Raw genomic sequence first — 15,453 nt, forward strand, 5'->3', positions numbered from 1 at the left:
CTACCATATGACATAATAAAGTGCTGTAAACAAACATTAAAAGTCCATAGACTTGGCTGCCATTACCATAATATGGCATAATATTATTATGCCATCTATTTAGGGTAGAGGACAGAGTAAAGCAACTAGCTACACAGGACCATGAAAATCTTTGTGTTGTCCTTTTAGCACCATTGTATAATCGTACACTGCACTATTTGCAAACGGTTAATAAAGTATTCAATACAAATAAAAACACAAATCAAAAGATTTTTATTAAAGTTATCAATGAAAAACGAGGGCTCGTCCGGGATTTGAACCCGGGACCTCTCGCACCCTAAGCGAGAATCATACCCCTAGACCAACGAGCCAGTGAGTTTGCAGGAGGAAATACAATTATTTAAACTGTCCAACACACACTCTGTAAACAACGGAATGGTGGCAGCGTTTACTCTATTGAGTACTTAATATGTTCGTTAACACACGCATCGCTTTGTTCAAAAGAACATAATAATATGGTCTCAGTAGTCTGCTACAGCGTTCTTGCTGACGTCATGCGCCGTGCTGCTGGCCGGCCTGCCGACGTGGCGGGGCGGAAGCAGCGGCACACAGACAGCGCGCTGTGTGGAGCTGTCACGACAGACACGGTGAGTTGCGCTGTCATTTCCATACAAACAAAACAACCTTAGTTTCAGCTGCTTTGTTTATTGTTTGCCTCGAATTACATGGAAAAAACAACAACAACAAATTAATCTTCTGCCTGTTCTGCCACGAAGTTATCATACGTTCGTCACCGGCGGGGGTGTTTATTCATAGGCGTGCAGACAGTGCTCTGATTCTGAAGTAAGAATCCGAAGAATCACAGTTTTCCACACATTTGTTTAGGAATGTAAAGCGATAATCTGGTGGATAGAAGTTCTATGTTGTCATGTTATCATAATAGGACTAGTCTCCAGAGTGAAGGAGGTTATGAGATTGTGAAGACATGGCTTGCCATTTAGATGATGTGATGAGCTCATTCTTTTTGTCTACTCTCTGACTCTGGGCTTATATTTTCATCACAATCACTTGCCAGACTGTGTGTGTAGGCTGAGAGCTGTTGATGTTTGTGAAGGTATCTCCCAATACAATGAAATGCAAACTATATTCTAGTCTAGTGTAACAATGAAGCCATTGTTTTTTGAGAATGCTATTAAAATGTGCTCTGATGTTCCCTTTGTTATTATGCAGAAACGCATTTTATTACTTTGTAGGTTGCTTTTTCTCACAGTTTGTTCTGGTTTACCTCTAAATAATGTAGTGTTCTCAGTGGGATAGTGGTGTGCTGTGAACAGAATGTGTAAAATAATAATAAAGTAAAATAAATAAGTACAATAATAATAAAGCAACACATGACTATAGTGACAGAGCCCAAGAGAAAACAGTAATCAGCTGGATGCGTTTGCAACATCTGACCTCTGGAGGGCACTGATGTACCAGCAGTGGTTAACCCATATAATACCTTTAACCTGCAGGATTCTTTTCATCAACTTTATTCCAGAATCCAGATGCAGTCCAAATAAACTAAATTAACAAAAAAAATCACACTCATGTGAAGTGAGGGGCGCTCTTATCATCATACATCATCCCATTCTGGCCAATCACAATTGGTGTCCTCACTTTACTGTCATCACTTTTTATCCTCAATTCCTGGTACACACAGACACAGAAAGCTGGACATGCTCAGCCAATCAAATCATCACTATGGGGTACTCACATTGATGCTCAGCCAATCAAATCATCGCTATGGGGTACTTACATTGCTCAGCCAATCAAATCATCGCTATGGGGTACACACAAACACACAAAGCTGGGCATAGAAAAATCCCTTTTGAAGCCTTGTCAATAATAGATACTCATATTGTATTACTGGTGTCGTGCGTGTCTCTGTCCAGATCAGAATGTCCGAGACTGCTCCCACCGTCACGGAGCCCTTTACGGACCCCCCTTCTCCACACGATGCCCAACCCCCCAACACTGAGCCTGACTCCTCTGAGGTCCCCGAGGATGGCAGTGGCTGTGAGGCCCCCGGAGTGGCTAGTGGAGATGCTGAGGGAGAGGCTACCAGTCCCAGAGTCGCTGAGGGAGAGGCTACCAGAGATGCTGAGGGAGAGGCTACCAGAGATGCTGAGGGTGAGGCTACCAGAGATGCTGAGGGAGAGGCTAGCGGAGAGGTGACTGGACCGGACGCAGCTCAGGGAACCCTCTCCGAAGGTCTGGCTGAGCAGCCAGGAGGACGTGACTGCGAGGGTCACATGGTTGTGTCTCAGCAACCAGGACGTGGCAGTGAGACCCTTCTGGTTGACTGTGACCAACCGGTGAGTCTGGAGCCAGACACGCCAGCTGGAGAGGAGGAAGCGGAGGTAACGTTGTGTGTGTGTGTGTGTGTGTGTGTGTGTGTGTGCGTGTGCGCGTGCGTGCGTGCGTGCGTGCGCCCGCGCATCATGGATTGACTGTTACTAAACAGCTAAATACTACTGACCATTACAAAGTTCAGATTACAATATATTCATTACTAGTGTTCAAACTTTAAGGGACTATTACTGGTGGTTAGGGGTGCACGATATTGATATTTTGGCTGATAATAATTGCATGGTCGAGTAGATCAACACCAGTACCGATATATTGCTGTACAATCTTCCAGTTGTGTTTAAAATTTGGGCAGCTGGTGACATGCTGACCTCACCTTCACTTACTATACAGTAAGGCCCACTGGTTAATATCGGAATACTGATATTTATATTATATCTTTAGGATAGAAATTATGCATTGCACCTGATTTATTAGGCCTAATGATGGCCAAGTGTCTGCTTTCACTTCTGAAGGACATGAGCATTCTTTGCTTTTATTTGTACTACAGGTAGACCCTATTGAAAGCTTCCTGAGAAAAAGCTGATTGAAACTGCTGTCTTCAATCATCGCAAAAGGCTTTTTCAGCTTCACATTCAAACATAAACATTATAACAAAACATCATCTAAGAATATTAGGATTCTATTAAAGGTAGGGTATTTTCTTTATTAAACAGAAAATGCCTTTTCAGGTCGGGATAACAATTATATCCAATCAGGATAGAGAACTCAGACAGGATACAGATTAAACAAGTGAAATCAGAAGTGATGACACAAAGAAAGGAGCAGACAAATGAAGCTGATAAATGGAGAGAGTATACTCTCTAGAGAGATGGAGAGACCCCTATTACTGAACAAACACTATACTAGCAATGATTACCATCAGAAAATAGTGCTTTAACCTTTTAACAAAAAAAGTGTTATTTTAACCAAAACATATCAATTACCCTACCTTTTAACATAGGTTGAAGGTTTGATAACAATATTAAGTAAATATTGACCGATGCTGAATGATATATTGTGCATCCCTACCGATGGTCTGGTATGTTTAGCCTTGACTACGTCTCACGTAATTGATTTGTGTTGCACTCTGTTTAATACCCTGTCGTTTCTTGACTGGGGTTCCCACCACTTACTCTGATCGTGCACTTTGTAAGCCACTCTGGATAAGACTAAGAGCATCTGCTAAATGCCTAAATTGTAAATATATATATTTGTCATAATCAGCATAATTGAAGCCATCGTTCCATTCAGTTGTAACAGGGTATGAAAATCAACTTGCAGAATGGTAAAATGTGCTTTGCAGAGTATAGTCAGGACAGGTTCAGGGCAGCAGGAACTGCTGAAATGCATCACACAGACACATTTTACTTCTAGTGTTTAACCAAGATGTTTTGTTGTGTGTATGTGTGTGTGTGTGTGTGTGTGTGTGTGTATGTGTCTGTGTGTGTGTGTGTGTGTGTGTGTGTGTGTGTATGTGTCTGTGTGCGCGTGCGTGTAGGATCCCAACCAGGCAAAAGACAAAGGTTGGGGAGGCTGGGGCTCGTGGGGAAAGTCTCTATTGAACAGCGCCTCCAGTTCAATGGGTATGCTTCCTTACCCTTTCACCTTGTCTTCCTTCTGCTTCCCTGGGTTAGTTCATTATATAGGAGCTTTATTGAAAGGATAGCCCCTTGAGTCTTGAACCCCAGCATCCCAGCGTGGGTGAACATTCGCCAAAACTAGCCGATCTACATGCGCACAGCACGTCGCAATGCATTGGCGAAGAGATTGGTGTACACCCACAAAAGCACTACAGTTGCAACTAGTGTCTGTTTCACTAAGACTAGAGGGTTTAATTGGTTAACCGATCATTACAAGCTTATCACCCCCCCCCACACACACACACACACACACACACACACACACACACACACACACACAGGGAAAATAAAGACTTCATATACTGTATACCGCGCTGATAAGTGCAGATGGCGAGATCAGACTTTATGTCTACCTATTTTTTATATACTGTATATATATTTTATCATTATTGCATTGTAAATTTCTTTTTTTTATTAATCTTAATTGTATCACTGAGATTGTCTGTTTTCCATTTATTGTTGATGCCATGTCAGGATGACACCTGAATTTCCATCAATCAATAATCAATAAAGGTCTATCTGTCTGTAGACCTATCGATCGTCGTACATTTGCTTTACATCTGCTTACATGACCTCAGGTCAGCTGAAGTGTGTGTGTGTGTGTGTGTGTGTGTGTGTGTGTGTGTGTGTGTGTGTGTGTGTGTGTGCAGGTCAGAGCCTGAGCTCGGTGAAGGAAAAGGCAGGAGAGGCGCTGCGCTTCCACAAGACATCAGTGGGAGAGGAGGCGCAGGAAGAGGAGGGGGAGGCGCAGCACCAGGAGGAGGTGGAGGTAGGAGGAGGCGACGACGACGGAGGAGAGACTGGCCAGTCTGACCTCAGTCAGTCTCCTTCAACCCCTCCTAGCAGAGGAGTGTTCTCCACCTTCACACACGCTGTACAGAACACGGTGAGTGAGTGGGCGCGCGCACACACACACACACACACACACACACACACACACACACACACACACACACACACACACACACACACACACACATCATCATCTGTTTGTCTGCTATTAGGGGAAATCTATGATCAGTGGGGGTCTGGATGCCTTGGAATTCATTGGGAAGAAAACCATGACTGTTCTGGCAGAGACTGATCCAGGCTTCAAGAAGACCAAGATTCTGATGCAAAAGACCGTATCATTGAGCCAGGTACGTATGCACGCACTATCTCACCCAAACATTATGGGAATATCGTAATAAAAATAAACCTATGACCACTTTCCTCATTTTCGACAGAATCACATAACGTTTGTTTACAATGTAATTATATGTTTGTGTTAGAGATAGCTGTTCAACAACGGTGTCTCATTGATTGGCTAGTTGCTGAAAGAAGCCAAAGAGAAGGAGCGCGAACGTATTAGCAACCATCCAATCAGCGAGCCCACAGCCCACTACGGGATCCTGTTCGACGACTACCAGGGCCTATCACACCTCGAGGCGCTGGAGATACTGTCCAATGAGAGCGAGGCTAAGGTAAGGCTTACAAACACTGTTGAAACACACTGGCAAGTAAACTACAACATCTTTATTGGGCAGCGGTGGCTTCAGGGTTAGAGGACGGATGCTGCATTCACTCTGGCAGATACTAAACATACAAAGATGCTAAGCTACACAGCAAGTTGAAGCCAGTTCAACGTATCTGTAGCTTTGTAGCTGCTACACATGTGTGATAATTCTTTGTACCTGTAACGGTTATATTTTACATGTATGCCTTTTATTTCTTCCCAATTCCTAATTGTAGGAATTTATTTATTTATTTTCAACACTGATATTGTTGAATGCATTGTACTACTTGATGACAATGCAAATTCTAGTTTTCATTAGTGTCATTTTGAGAATAAATAAATCTTGAATGAATGAAGGAATCTTCACGTGGCTTCCGTTGAAAATGAATGGTAGACTGTATTGCCAGTGTGAACACTACCGAAAGGTTCCCGGTTCGATTTCTCGGACCTCCCTTGAGCATGGCATTGTTCGTTAAAACAGCAGCTAAAATCATCGGCACATCACTACCTAGCCTCCACAACATCTACACCACTCGTAGTACGAAAAAAGCCCACAACATCATTAAAGACACCAGCCATTCCGCAAATACCCTGTTCCAAACACTCCCTTCCAAAAAACACTACCAGAGCATCAAATCTCGTACCACCCGTCTCAGTAACAGTTTCTTCCCCCAGTAGCCAGGCTGCTGAACAGCTGACCTTGAACTGTATTGCACAGTGCACTGTCACTTCACTTTGCACTTTTTGTGTTTGTGTTCTTTCTTTGCACTATAGAGCGTCGCAGTCCCGCCCCCTACCATGGACCAGGAAATGAATCCCAATGCATTTTTCCCATAGACATTTCAGAAAGTATTTATTTAAAGACGGTTATAAAGAAGAAAAACAACAAAAAAAGTGTTGTAACCTGCCGTTTTTTTTTCTTCTTTCTAATTATTTGTTCGGCCCAAAAAATTGTGTTTGTTGTCATGATTTGTCACGACTCGAGTTGGCTTTGTCCGCGGCGTAAACGTCTTTAAATAATTACTTTCTGAAATGTCTGAGGAAAATGAACGGAGAATCATTTCCTGGTCCATGGTAGAGGGCGGGACTGCGACGCTCTATAGATGTTTGTTTTTGTCCTGTGTATATACCTGTACGACTGAGAGTGCTCTGAGCAACATCATTTTCATTGTATTTATACTCTGTATCTATACATATGACAAATAAACCTGAACCTGAACCAACAGATTGTGGTGGTACTAGGGCCCTTCCCAAGTGTGTCTGTATGACTGTGAAGCAGGGCGTTCTCAGAAATCCTCCCCTGGGTAAATAAAAAAGGGCATATGCATGACGTTATTGATTCCCGCTATCCTCCACTGTCTTTTTAACCACCTAAACCGGGCCTATATTCTTAGTAAAATGGACCTGAGTTGGAACGGTACTGCACTCCTTTTTCCATTTCCACAAAATCTCTTCACTGAAACTAGCCGATTCACAAGCTTGTGGGCTTGTAGATCTGCTATTTTCGGTGAATGTTCCTCCCACAATAGGGATGCTGGGGCTCAAGTGGTTAAAGCCCGAAACATAAGTATGCAAACGCAAATGACCACACTTCGCTCAACCGGCACAAACCTCAGTGAACATACTGAATGTGCGCTCTTTTGCAGGTATAAAACGCACATAAACGAGGTATTAAACCCACATTTGAGATGTAGAGCACAAATCAAAGAAGACAGCTTCATTGTGTTGTTGCCTCTTATAGAAACACTCGCTGCATGCTTGCATCGAGTTACGATTTTCAGGTGACATATTCCAGAACGCAGCGACGTGTGAAATCAATCTTGTATAGCTTGTAGCATCTGCGTCCACGTAGCCTGAAAGAACCCTATGCTTTTCTGGGCATAGACGGGCGGAACAAACTAGCGCTGTAAACCGACACCGGCTCCCTATTGGTTCACCAACCTATGTGCCCGCCTCCCCTCCCCTGTAGAACACTGCGGAGAACACTGACATCACCAAATGTGGAGCGACACCCCTCACCACATATTGGTTAGCACTCCTTTGCCACATTTCCTCATGTGTTCACCCTCAACGCCTGCGGTCCCCGAGACTAGCATCCATCTAACTCCATGGAATATGTTTCAGGCATAGTCTTCTATGACCTTGTGGGTTCTATCTCCCTGTCTATCTACTCAGGTCCAAGTGTTCCTCTCCTCACTGGAGGAGGAAGAGCAGGACGAGGTGAAGAAGGAGCTCATCGCCATCAAGGACATCTTCATCAGTCGAGAGGAGGAGGGCAGTGAGGTGGCGGAGAGTCAGGAGAGGGAAACAGAGGATAAGGGTGATCTAAGTTCCCAAATACAGTGTTCTACCCCCCTGTGTGAGTGAGTCGGTCCGAACCCGCTGGAAGCAGAGGTGTCCCCTGAGCACTAGCACAGGACTCAGATATTCAACTATGGGAGAGGAGGCAAAGGATCTTGATCCAGTAACAATGTATTCCTTATGATCTCCTTCAAAATCCTTACTCCTTCCCGACAGCAGATATCTCTGCTGTCGGGAAGAAACCACCTAACTCCAAAATGTTGGAGTTGATTTATGAAGAAAAGAAAATGCATTTACAGTCACACCGAGGCCTTGTCCTTCTGCCTGTCTACTCAGGGACTAGCGAAGGCAGTTGATTTCCCAGGAGAAAATCAAACCAATGGGTTTGATTTTAGGATAGGCTTTTGGACACTGTCTGATAACCCTGTCCAGGTGTCTGATCCTGCAATGGTGCTCAGCGGCGACTACCTCCTTGACTGTGGAGATTACAAGAACAACATATTGGTTAAATCAACATGTCATCAAAATCTGCATGATTATTGCACACCTTTTAATGAATTGAAACAAAGAATCACAGAGTGCACAAAATTCCTGTTGTTAATCTAAGCACCAAGATGATTTGATTCATGGAGGATTTGATGCCAGCATGGACTGACGTAAAACATGGGTTAACATGTTGGAAAGTGATCTGGTTGTCAGTTCATTGAATCAGTGGCGTAAATATCGACGGTGCAACCGGTGCGATGCACCGGGGCCCAGCGCCCCCAAGGGGCCCATGAAGGGGAAGAAAAAGAGAAAAAGAAGAGTCAGGACGACGGTGAAAGCCTGGTTTCAGGGGCTATCGGTCGCAGGAAGAGTAACACCAAGGATTCGTCAGTGATGTCACTGACTGCTGGTTTATAAACAGCTTCAAGTCCATACTACTTCCGTGTTCCATAACAGTGACATCACTGTCCACTCCTTCTTGGTATTTTTACCACCTTGTTTCAACGTGTGTGTTTGTGTTCATGCGCTGCCTGTCAGCAGCACAACATAGCTCAGCTGTAGCCTATTCTGTCACGTTCCGTCGCGCTAATGAAACACTAGATGGGATTATTATGTCATGTCAGCACTATCAGAAGATCATTTCACATCGCATCGCACGCACCCCCCCCCCCCCCCCCGCAGCACATTATTAGTATTATTATTATATTTCAGGGGGCCCACACAAAATATTTGCACCGGGGCCCACTTCCAGGTAGTTTCGCCACTGCATTGAATGCTGACTTTTGTGTGTGTGTGTGTGTGTGTGTGTGTGTGTGTGTGTGTGTGTGTGTGTGTGTGTGTGTGTGTGTGTGTGTGTGTGTGTGTGTGTGTGTGTGTGTGTGTGTGTGTGTGTGTGTGTGTGTGTGTGTGTGTGTGTGTGTGTGTGTGTGTGTGTGTGTGTGTGTGTGTGTGTGTGTGTGTGTGTGTGTGTGTGTGTGTGTGTGTGTGTGTCCCACCAACAGCTATTGATGGGGAAGAATTTATTAGTACTTTGACTGAGCTACTCTTTGAGCTTCATGTCGCTGCCACACCAGACAAACTCAATAAGGTAACGTCACTCCTTCTCTGTCTCTCTTTCATCATCATGTCTCTTATCCCTAACTCATGCAGAGATTTAGATGTCTTATTTTTGTGGAATCACGCCACATAATATTTAGCCGCCTGAACCCTAGCATCCCTATTTTGGGAACAGTCTGCGAACATTATGTGAAAATAGTAGATCTACAAGTTCAACATCACTGTTTTCACTAATTGACGTACAATAAAGTATACAGCGTTTTAAAGGAGCATTCAGTGATTTGGGTGATTTTGAAAACCACCCAGTCCGCCCCGGTAACAAAATGTGCACATGCACGCTCTACAGTGGGGGGGAAGTGCAACAGGCCAACAGCATGTGCACCAAGGCCCGCCCCCACTCGATCATGATTGGAGGAAGGCCCCTCTCATCCTGATTGGATGAAGGCTTTGCCACCCGCCACCAAAACTGAAACTAGGGTTTTTTTACCCCAGTGGCTCACTGGGGACAGGGAGGAACTCCTTATATAGTCAGCACACTCTATAGTAGGGATGATTATCCAGAAAAAAAGAAAAAATAAGTGATATTTGAATTAAGTCAAATCACTGAATATACCAAGGGTTTAAAAGCTTGCATTAGGAAGCTACTGAATTATACAGCAGAGTCGGAATAAACCACATTTTGGTTGACAAATGCGGAAGTGCAACCGAGCCCTCAATTAAAAAAAATCCAAAAAGGTAGAACATCCAATTTTTTAATAAAAGTACTCACATTTCCATTTCTTTATTGGCACACACACCAAAAAGGAACGCTTATGCGTTTCGGCTATGAGCCTTCATTAGAGCATGTCAGTACAGTTTCCTGATCTCCTGCCTGACCGACACTCATTGTATACGTCTCTCCAGGCTCGAATGAGGGCCCACAATTGGGTGAAGGAGGTGGAGCATCAACCCACGCTTTGTGTCGACGCAGAGGAAGAGCCGAGCACGGAGGCTGCTCCTGGAGAAAACATGGAGGACAAGAAAGAAGATGAAGATGGGCAGGTGAAAGGAGAAAAGAAGGCGATGGAGGATGACTCCAGATCAGTAGATGTAAGCTGAACTAATTTACCGGGCGGCGGTGGCTCAGGGGTAGAGTCTCCGGATGGTAACCGCAAGGTCGCCAGTTCGAACCCGGGCTCCCCCAGAGTTACTGTCGAAGTGTCCTTGAGCAAGACACTGAACCCCTAATTGCTCCTGATGTGCTGGTTGGTACCTTGCATGGTTTCCGCTGCCATCGGTGTATGAATGTGTGTGTGAATGGGTGAATGTAATGCACAATCTATGTAAAGCGCCTTGGATAAAGGCGCTATATAAATGCACCATTTTACCATATACAACAATGCTTACACACTGTAGACAAGCAGGTGTATTCCTATTACAGCTGCGGTGCGTGAGTCGTGCAGTGGTGGAAAGTAACTAAGTAGTTTTTTTTAAGGTGTACTCATTTTTAGGTATTTGTACTTTACTTGAGTATTTTTTAAGGTGTACTAATTTGTAGGTATTTGTACTTTACTTGAGTATTTCCAATTTCGAAGACTTTTACTTCTACTCCACTACATGCATAGTACATTTTGATGCCAATACTTTGCCAGTACACTTTGAAATCCGGCCTTATTTTCTCCCCGAAAGAATGTGATGTGAGTACTTCTTCCACCACTGCCTGCTTACTATCTCTACACGTGTGGTTGTGTTTAAGTTTGCTCATGTGTGTCCGTGGTCTTCTCTCCAGGCTGTGTACCTGTCATCGGTAGGTAGTCTGGCAGAGGTGACAGCTCGCAGTATCGAGCAGCTCCACAAGGTGGCAGAGTTGATCCTCCATGGCCAGGAGCTGGAGAAGCCAGCCAGGGACCAGGCACACATTCTCACCAGGTGTTTGTTTGTATAGTCTGTTTTCTGTGTGCTTGTGTGTGTGTGTGTGTGTGTGTGTGTGTCTCTCTATAACTCGTGTTTAAAGCTACTGTATGCGTGTCTTGTGTTTGACCGTGCTTCTGCCCTTAATTGCGTGCTTGTTAGAATGTTGTTTGTGTGCATGTTCATTTGCGTGTGTGTGTGAGAGACTGAGCTGATCTTTGTAGAACATATTTATGCATTTTGAGTCATTTAAAAGGAGTGAGGTTCACTGAAATCCACCTTTTGTATTACAGGTTGACGTGTGCTATGTGTAAGGAGGTGGGCTGTTTGGCTCAGAAATTCTCCGATACACTGCTTACCATTGGGGTAAGTGTGTGTGTGTGTGTGTGTGTGCATATTAGTTTGACCCTGAAGACCTCGATTTTTAAGCGTACATTGTCATCTTTCTTTTTCTTACACTCCTATCTCACCTTCCCTCTCATCTCTCTCTATCACTCTCCTTTCACCTTCTTTCCTTTGTCTCCTCTCTCTCTCTCTCTGTGTCTCTCTCTCTCTCTCTCTGTGTCTCTCTCTCAGATCCAGAAAAAAGCAGAGGATTTGAATCCACTAGTAGACAGTGTGCTGCTAGAGGTGAGATGTTCTTTTAAAATAATGCAAAGAATCACTAGCTAAATGATGATACACAATACAGTATACATGTAGTAGGCTATATGATGATACCAACGATTATGATGATGATGATGATGTCAGTGGTCACAGGATGACATGATGATGTCAGTGGTCACAGGATGACATGATGATGTCAGTGGTCACAGGATGACATGATGATGTCGAACTGTGAACCGCTATGACGACGAGGATGTGTGTCTGCGGTGTTGTGACCGGTGGTGTAAAGTACATTTACTTGTGTAATAAGTGCTGTACCTAAGTTTTTACTAACGGAGTAGTTCTACATTGCAGTATTGATACTTTTGCTTAAAAACAATTGAGTACTTTTTCCGCCACTGGTTGTGACTGCCGAAAATGGCGGTGCTTATTGTCAGTCAGTGGTATTGATGGTGACGGCATATCACTCTCTGGGGTTCCCTGCAGGGTTCCAACAGCACCAACTACATTCAGAATGCCTTCCTGCTGCTGCTGCCAGTGTTGCAGATCTCCCACCTCCAGACCCTGGGCTCCAGGAGCAGCACCACAGAACCACCAGCTCAGATACAGCATTAGCCGTGCCTTCCTGTTGCCTGTGTGAAATGCACACATACAGGTCCTTCTCCAGAAATGTTAATATCGTGGAAAAGTTCATTTTCCTCTGTAACATCATTCAAAAAGTGAAACTTTCATATTATGTCCTAGATTCATTGCGCATAAAGTGAAATATTTAAAACATTTTTGTTTTCATCTTGATGATTATGGCTCACCAAAATCTAAAATCCATGTCTCAAAATATATCCCACTATACAGAAATGTCGACCATCTGAAAAGTATATTAATGTATGCAGTCAATACTTGGTCTGGGCTACTTTTGAACCAATTATTTCATCAATGGGGCGTGGCGGGGAGGTGATAAGCCTGTGGCACTAGAGGTGTTATGGAAGCCCAGGTTTGCTTTGATGAAGCCGTAAACTCATTTGTGTTGTTGAATCTAGTGTCTCACACCTTCCTCTTGACAATACAAGTATACAACCTAGATTATCTGTGGGGTTCAAATCAGGCCAGTTGGGCTGGTCAGTTGAACACAGTAATACCATGGTCAGTACACCTACGTATTATTAGTAGTTTGGCCTCTGTGGGCAGGAGCCAAATGCTGCTGGAAAAGGAAATCAGTATATCCATAAAGCTTGTCAACGTACGAAAGCACACAGTGCTGTAAAATATCCTAATAGATGGTTGTGTTGACTCTGGAATTGATAAAACACAGTGATGATTTGGGCCCATGTTATCTGCATGGTGGTGGTCCACTGACACTGAAAACTTCACACTGGAGTCAACACAGCCATGCATCTACCAGTATATTGTAGAGCACTTTGTGCTTCTGTATGTCGACAAGCTTTATGGAGATGCTGATTTTCCTTTCCACCTGGATTTGGCTCCTGCCCACAGAGCCCAAACTACTAGTAATAGGTGTGCTGACCATGGTTAACTGACCAGCCAACTGGCCTGACCTGAATCCACAGAGAATCTAGGTTGTATTGTCAAGAGGAAGTTGTGAGACTAGTCTTATCACATCCATGCCACGCCCCATTGATTAAATAATTTGTTCAAAAGTAGCCCAGGTCAAGTATTGAGTGCATAAATTAACATACTTTTCAGATGGTTGACATTTCTGTACTATAAATGTTTTTTTTAGTGGTCTCGTGAAATATATTTTGAGAGATGGATTTTCGATTTTCGTGAGTTGTATGCCATAAACATCAAGATTATAACAAAACAAGTTTTTAAATATTTCACTTTATGCACAATGAATGTAGAATATATTAAAGTTTTACTTTTAATATATTTTTTTTACAGAAGAAAATTTACTTTTTCCACGATATTCAATTTCTTTTAGACCTGTACACACACACAGTGCGACTTGTAAAAAACAAACAAAATCATGGGGGGGGGGGGGGCTTTCTTAACCACTTAAGCCCAATATCCTTGATCTTACAACATAGTCAAACTAGCACATCTATACGAGCTCATCAAATTGCTTGTGGATTTGTTAGATTAGAAATTAGATTTTCTTTTTAACATTTGGAAAACATTGATAAATCTTGACAAATTTGTCCAAAAATAGGGATGCCAGGGTTAATGTGGTTCACACATGCATTATTAAATAAATTGATGATTTGTTTGTCAAATATAAATATCAAACGTATCAGAAAGTCTTAACATTTAATTATGACCAGAAGCAGGGATACAACAGGGTGATATCAGAAGCAGAGGCATCCCCCCCCCCAGCAAATCAAACCCTGCACACGCACTGCTTGTCCTACTATAACTATTGTTGTACAGTAAGAGTAAGGTATATATAGTACTATAGATTGGGAGAAACTAAATGAAGTACCATGACTACAGACAGAAGGTACAGTATATATATATACACTCTTGAAGTTAACCGCTGAATATAGGTATAATGTAGTAATGGGCTCATCATGCACAGGCCTATTCCATCTCACGTGTCATTGCTTGTAGGAGTATCTACTCTACTTGGAACACTGATTTATATATTATTTAGAGGTTAATTGAGGTTAGCTGCCAGGTTACTATCTTTTCACTCCAAAACACACGAGTTCTGATGGTTTTCCTTTTTTTTTTAGTTTTGAAGGGATTTTCACATTCCCGCACTTTGCACTTATGTTAAGAATTGTCCAATGTTGTAACTAGACTAGAACGTTGAAATTAATTTGAAGAAATATTTACACACTATTCATTTTGTTTCTTTCTCTTTGGGGGGTGGGTTACTTTGGAGTGTTAAATTGAATGAAGTGGCATTACTATGTCCATCTATTTGATTATAGAAAACAAAAGTTACTGATCATCGTTGTTTATTTCACCTACAGCCTTGTATTCTATTCTGGATATAATGTGGAAGAAGTATCTATAACTGTTTGTATATATGCTGCTATTGTATTCATAACAAAGCCACAATGCCTTATGTCTGCTCCTTAGTCAGATCCTTGGTTTCAGCCCATCAGTCACCTAAAAACTTGTTGGAGAGAAAGTGTGAATTAAATGATCCCGTAACAAACAAACTGGATGTATTTTACCATTGTAATATCCTTTGCTTACTAAAAACAACTACTGAGAAGGGAGCCTTCTGTATTTAACTAATGAGCGAGTAATTTCATTCCACACTTAATATATTGTGTTAAGTATTTTGGACTGATTTATATTTCATTCTGCCCATTCCAAACCATATTGAATCAAATACTGTAGGACATTTCAACAGCCTTAGACTGAGAGCCAAGTGAAGGAAGGAAAATAATGGCCATATCTGTCCAGTGTTATGAGATCTTTCATGCAACCAAAATCAATAAGCGCTATGTTTCTGCCTTAGACGACCACAGACTAACTCATTTAGTGGGCTGGAAAATGTGCGGGAGCCACCTCATTATGTAGGATTCAATATAGCTTCCAAATGTAATGTTTATTATTCTAGCCCTCTGATAAAGTGCCCTTTGACTGTGAGAGATGACCGAAATGCCAAAAATAAGAATAAACATTTTAACCAATGTC

The 15,453-nt window shown here is 42.8% G+C and overlaps 1 protein-coding gene across 3 annotated transcripts; it reads left to right on the forward strand.

Moving 5' to 3' along the window:
* Positions 1 to 529: 529 nt before the first annotated feature.
* On the forward strand, positions 530 to 15,449 carry fam114a1 (family with sequence similarity 114 member A1). 3 transcript variants are annotated; one of them, XM_079498185.1, is made up of 13 exons: positions 530 to 626; positions 1,914 to 2,381; positions 3,869 to 3,953; positions 4,661 to 4,896; positions 5,015 to 5,149; positions 5,321 to 5,473; positions 7,681 to 7,864; positions 9,294 to 9,379; positions 10,252 to 10,437; positions 11,117 to 11,256; positions 11,532 to 11,604; positions 11,815 to 11,868; positions 12,331 to 15,449. In XM_079498185.1, exons 1-13 carry the CDS (start codon positions 534 to 536, stop codon positions 12,457 to 12,459), a joined length of 2,022 nt encoding a protein of 673 aa, XP_079354311.1. In that variant the 5' UTR covers positions 530 to 533; the 3' UTR covers positions 12,460 to 15,449. The 3 variants fall into 3 exon arrangements, with proteins under 3 accessions (XP_079354311.1, XP_079354312.1, XP_079354313.1); XM_079498186.1 differs by having other exon boundaries at positions 7,681 to 7,825; XM_079498187.1 differs by having other exon boundaries at positions 1,914 to 2,336.
* Positions 15,450 to 15,453: the final 4 nt, after the last annotated feature.

Source organism: Electrona antarctica, assembly GCF_951216825.1.
Source record: "Electrona antarctica genome assembly, chromosome: 4".
NCBI lineage: Eukaryota > Metazoa > Chordata > Actinopteri > Myctophiformes > Myctophidae > Electrona > Electrona antarctica.

Excerpts from the sequence above, each read along its gene's own strand:
- fam114a1 (XM_079498185.1), top strand. The coding sequence starts at position 534 with ATGCGCCGTGCTGCTGGCCGGCCTGCCGACGTGGCGGGGCGGAAGCAG. Across the intron at positions 2,382-3,868 it reads CTGGAGAGGAGGAAGCGGAG|GATCCCAACCAGGCAAAAGA; the intron begins GTAACGTTGTGT and ends GCGTGCGTGTAG. Across the intron at positions 5,474-7,680 it reads CCAATGAGAGCGAGGCTAAG|GTCCAAGTGTTCCTCTCCTC; the intron begins GTAAGGCTTACA and ends CTATCTACTCAG.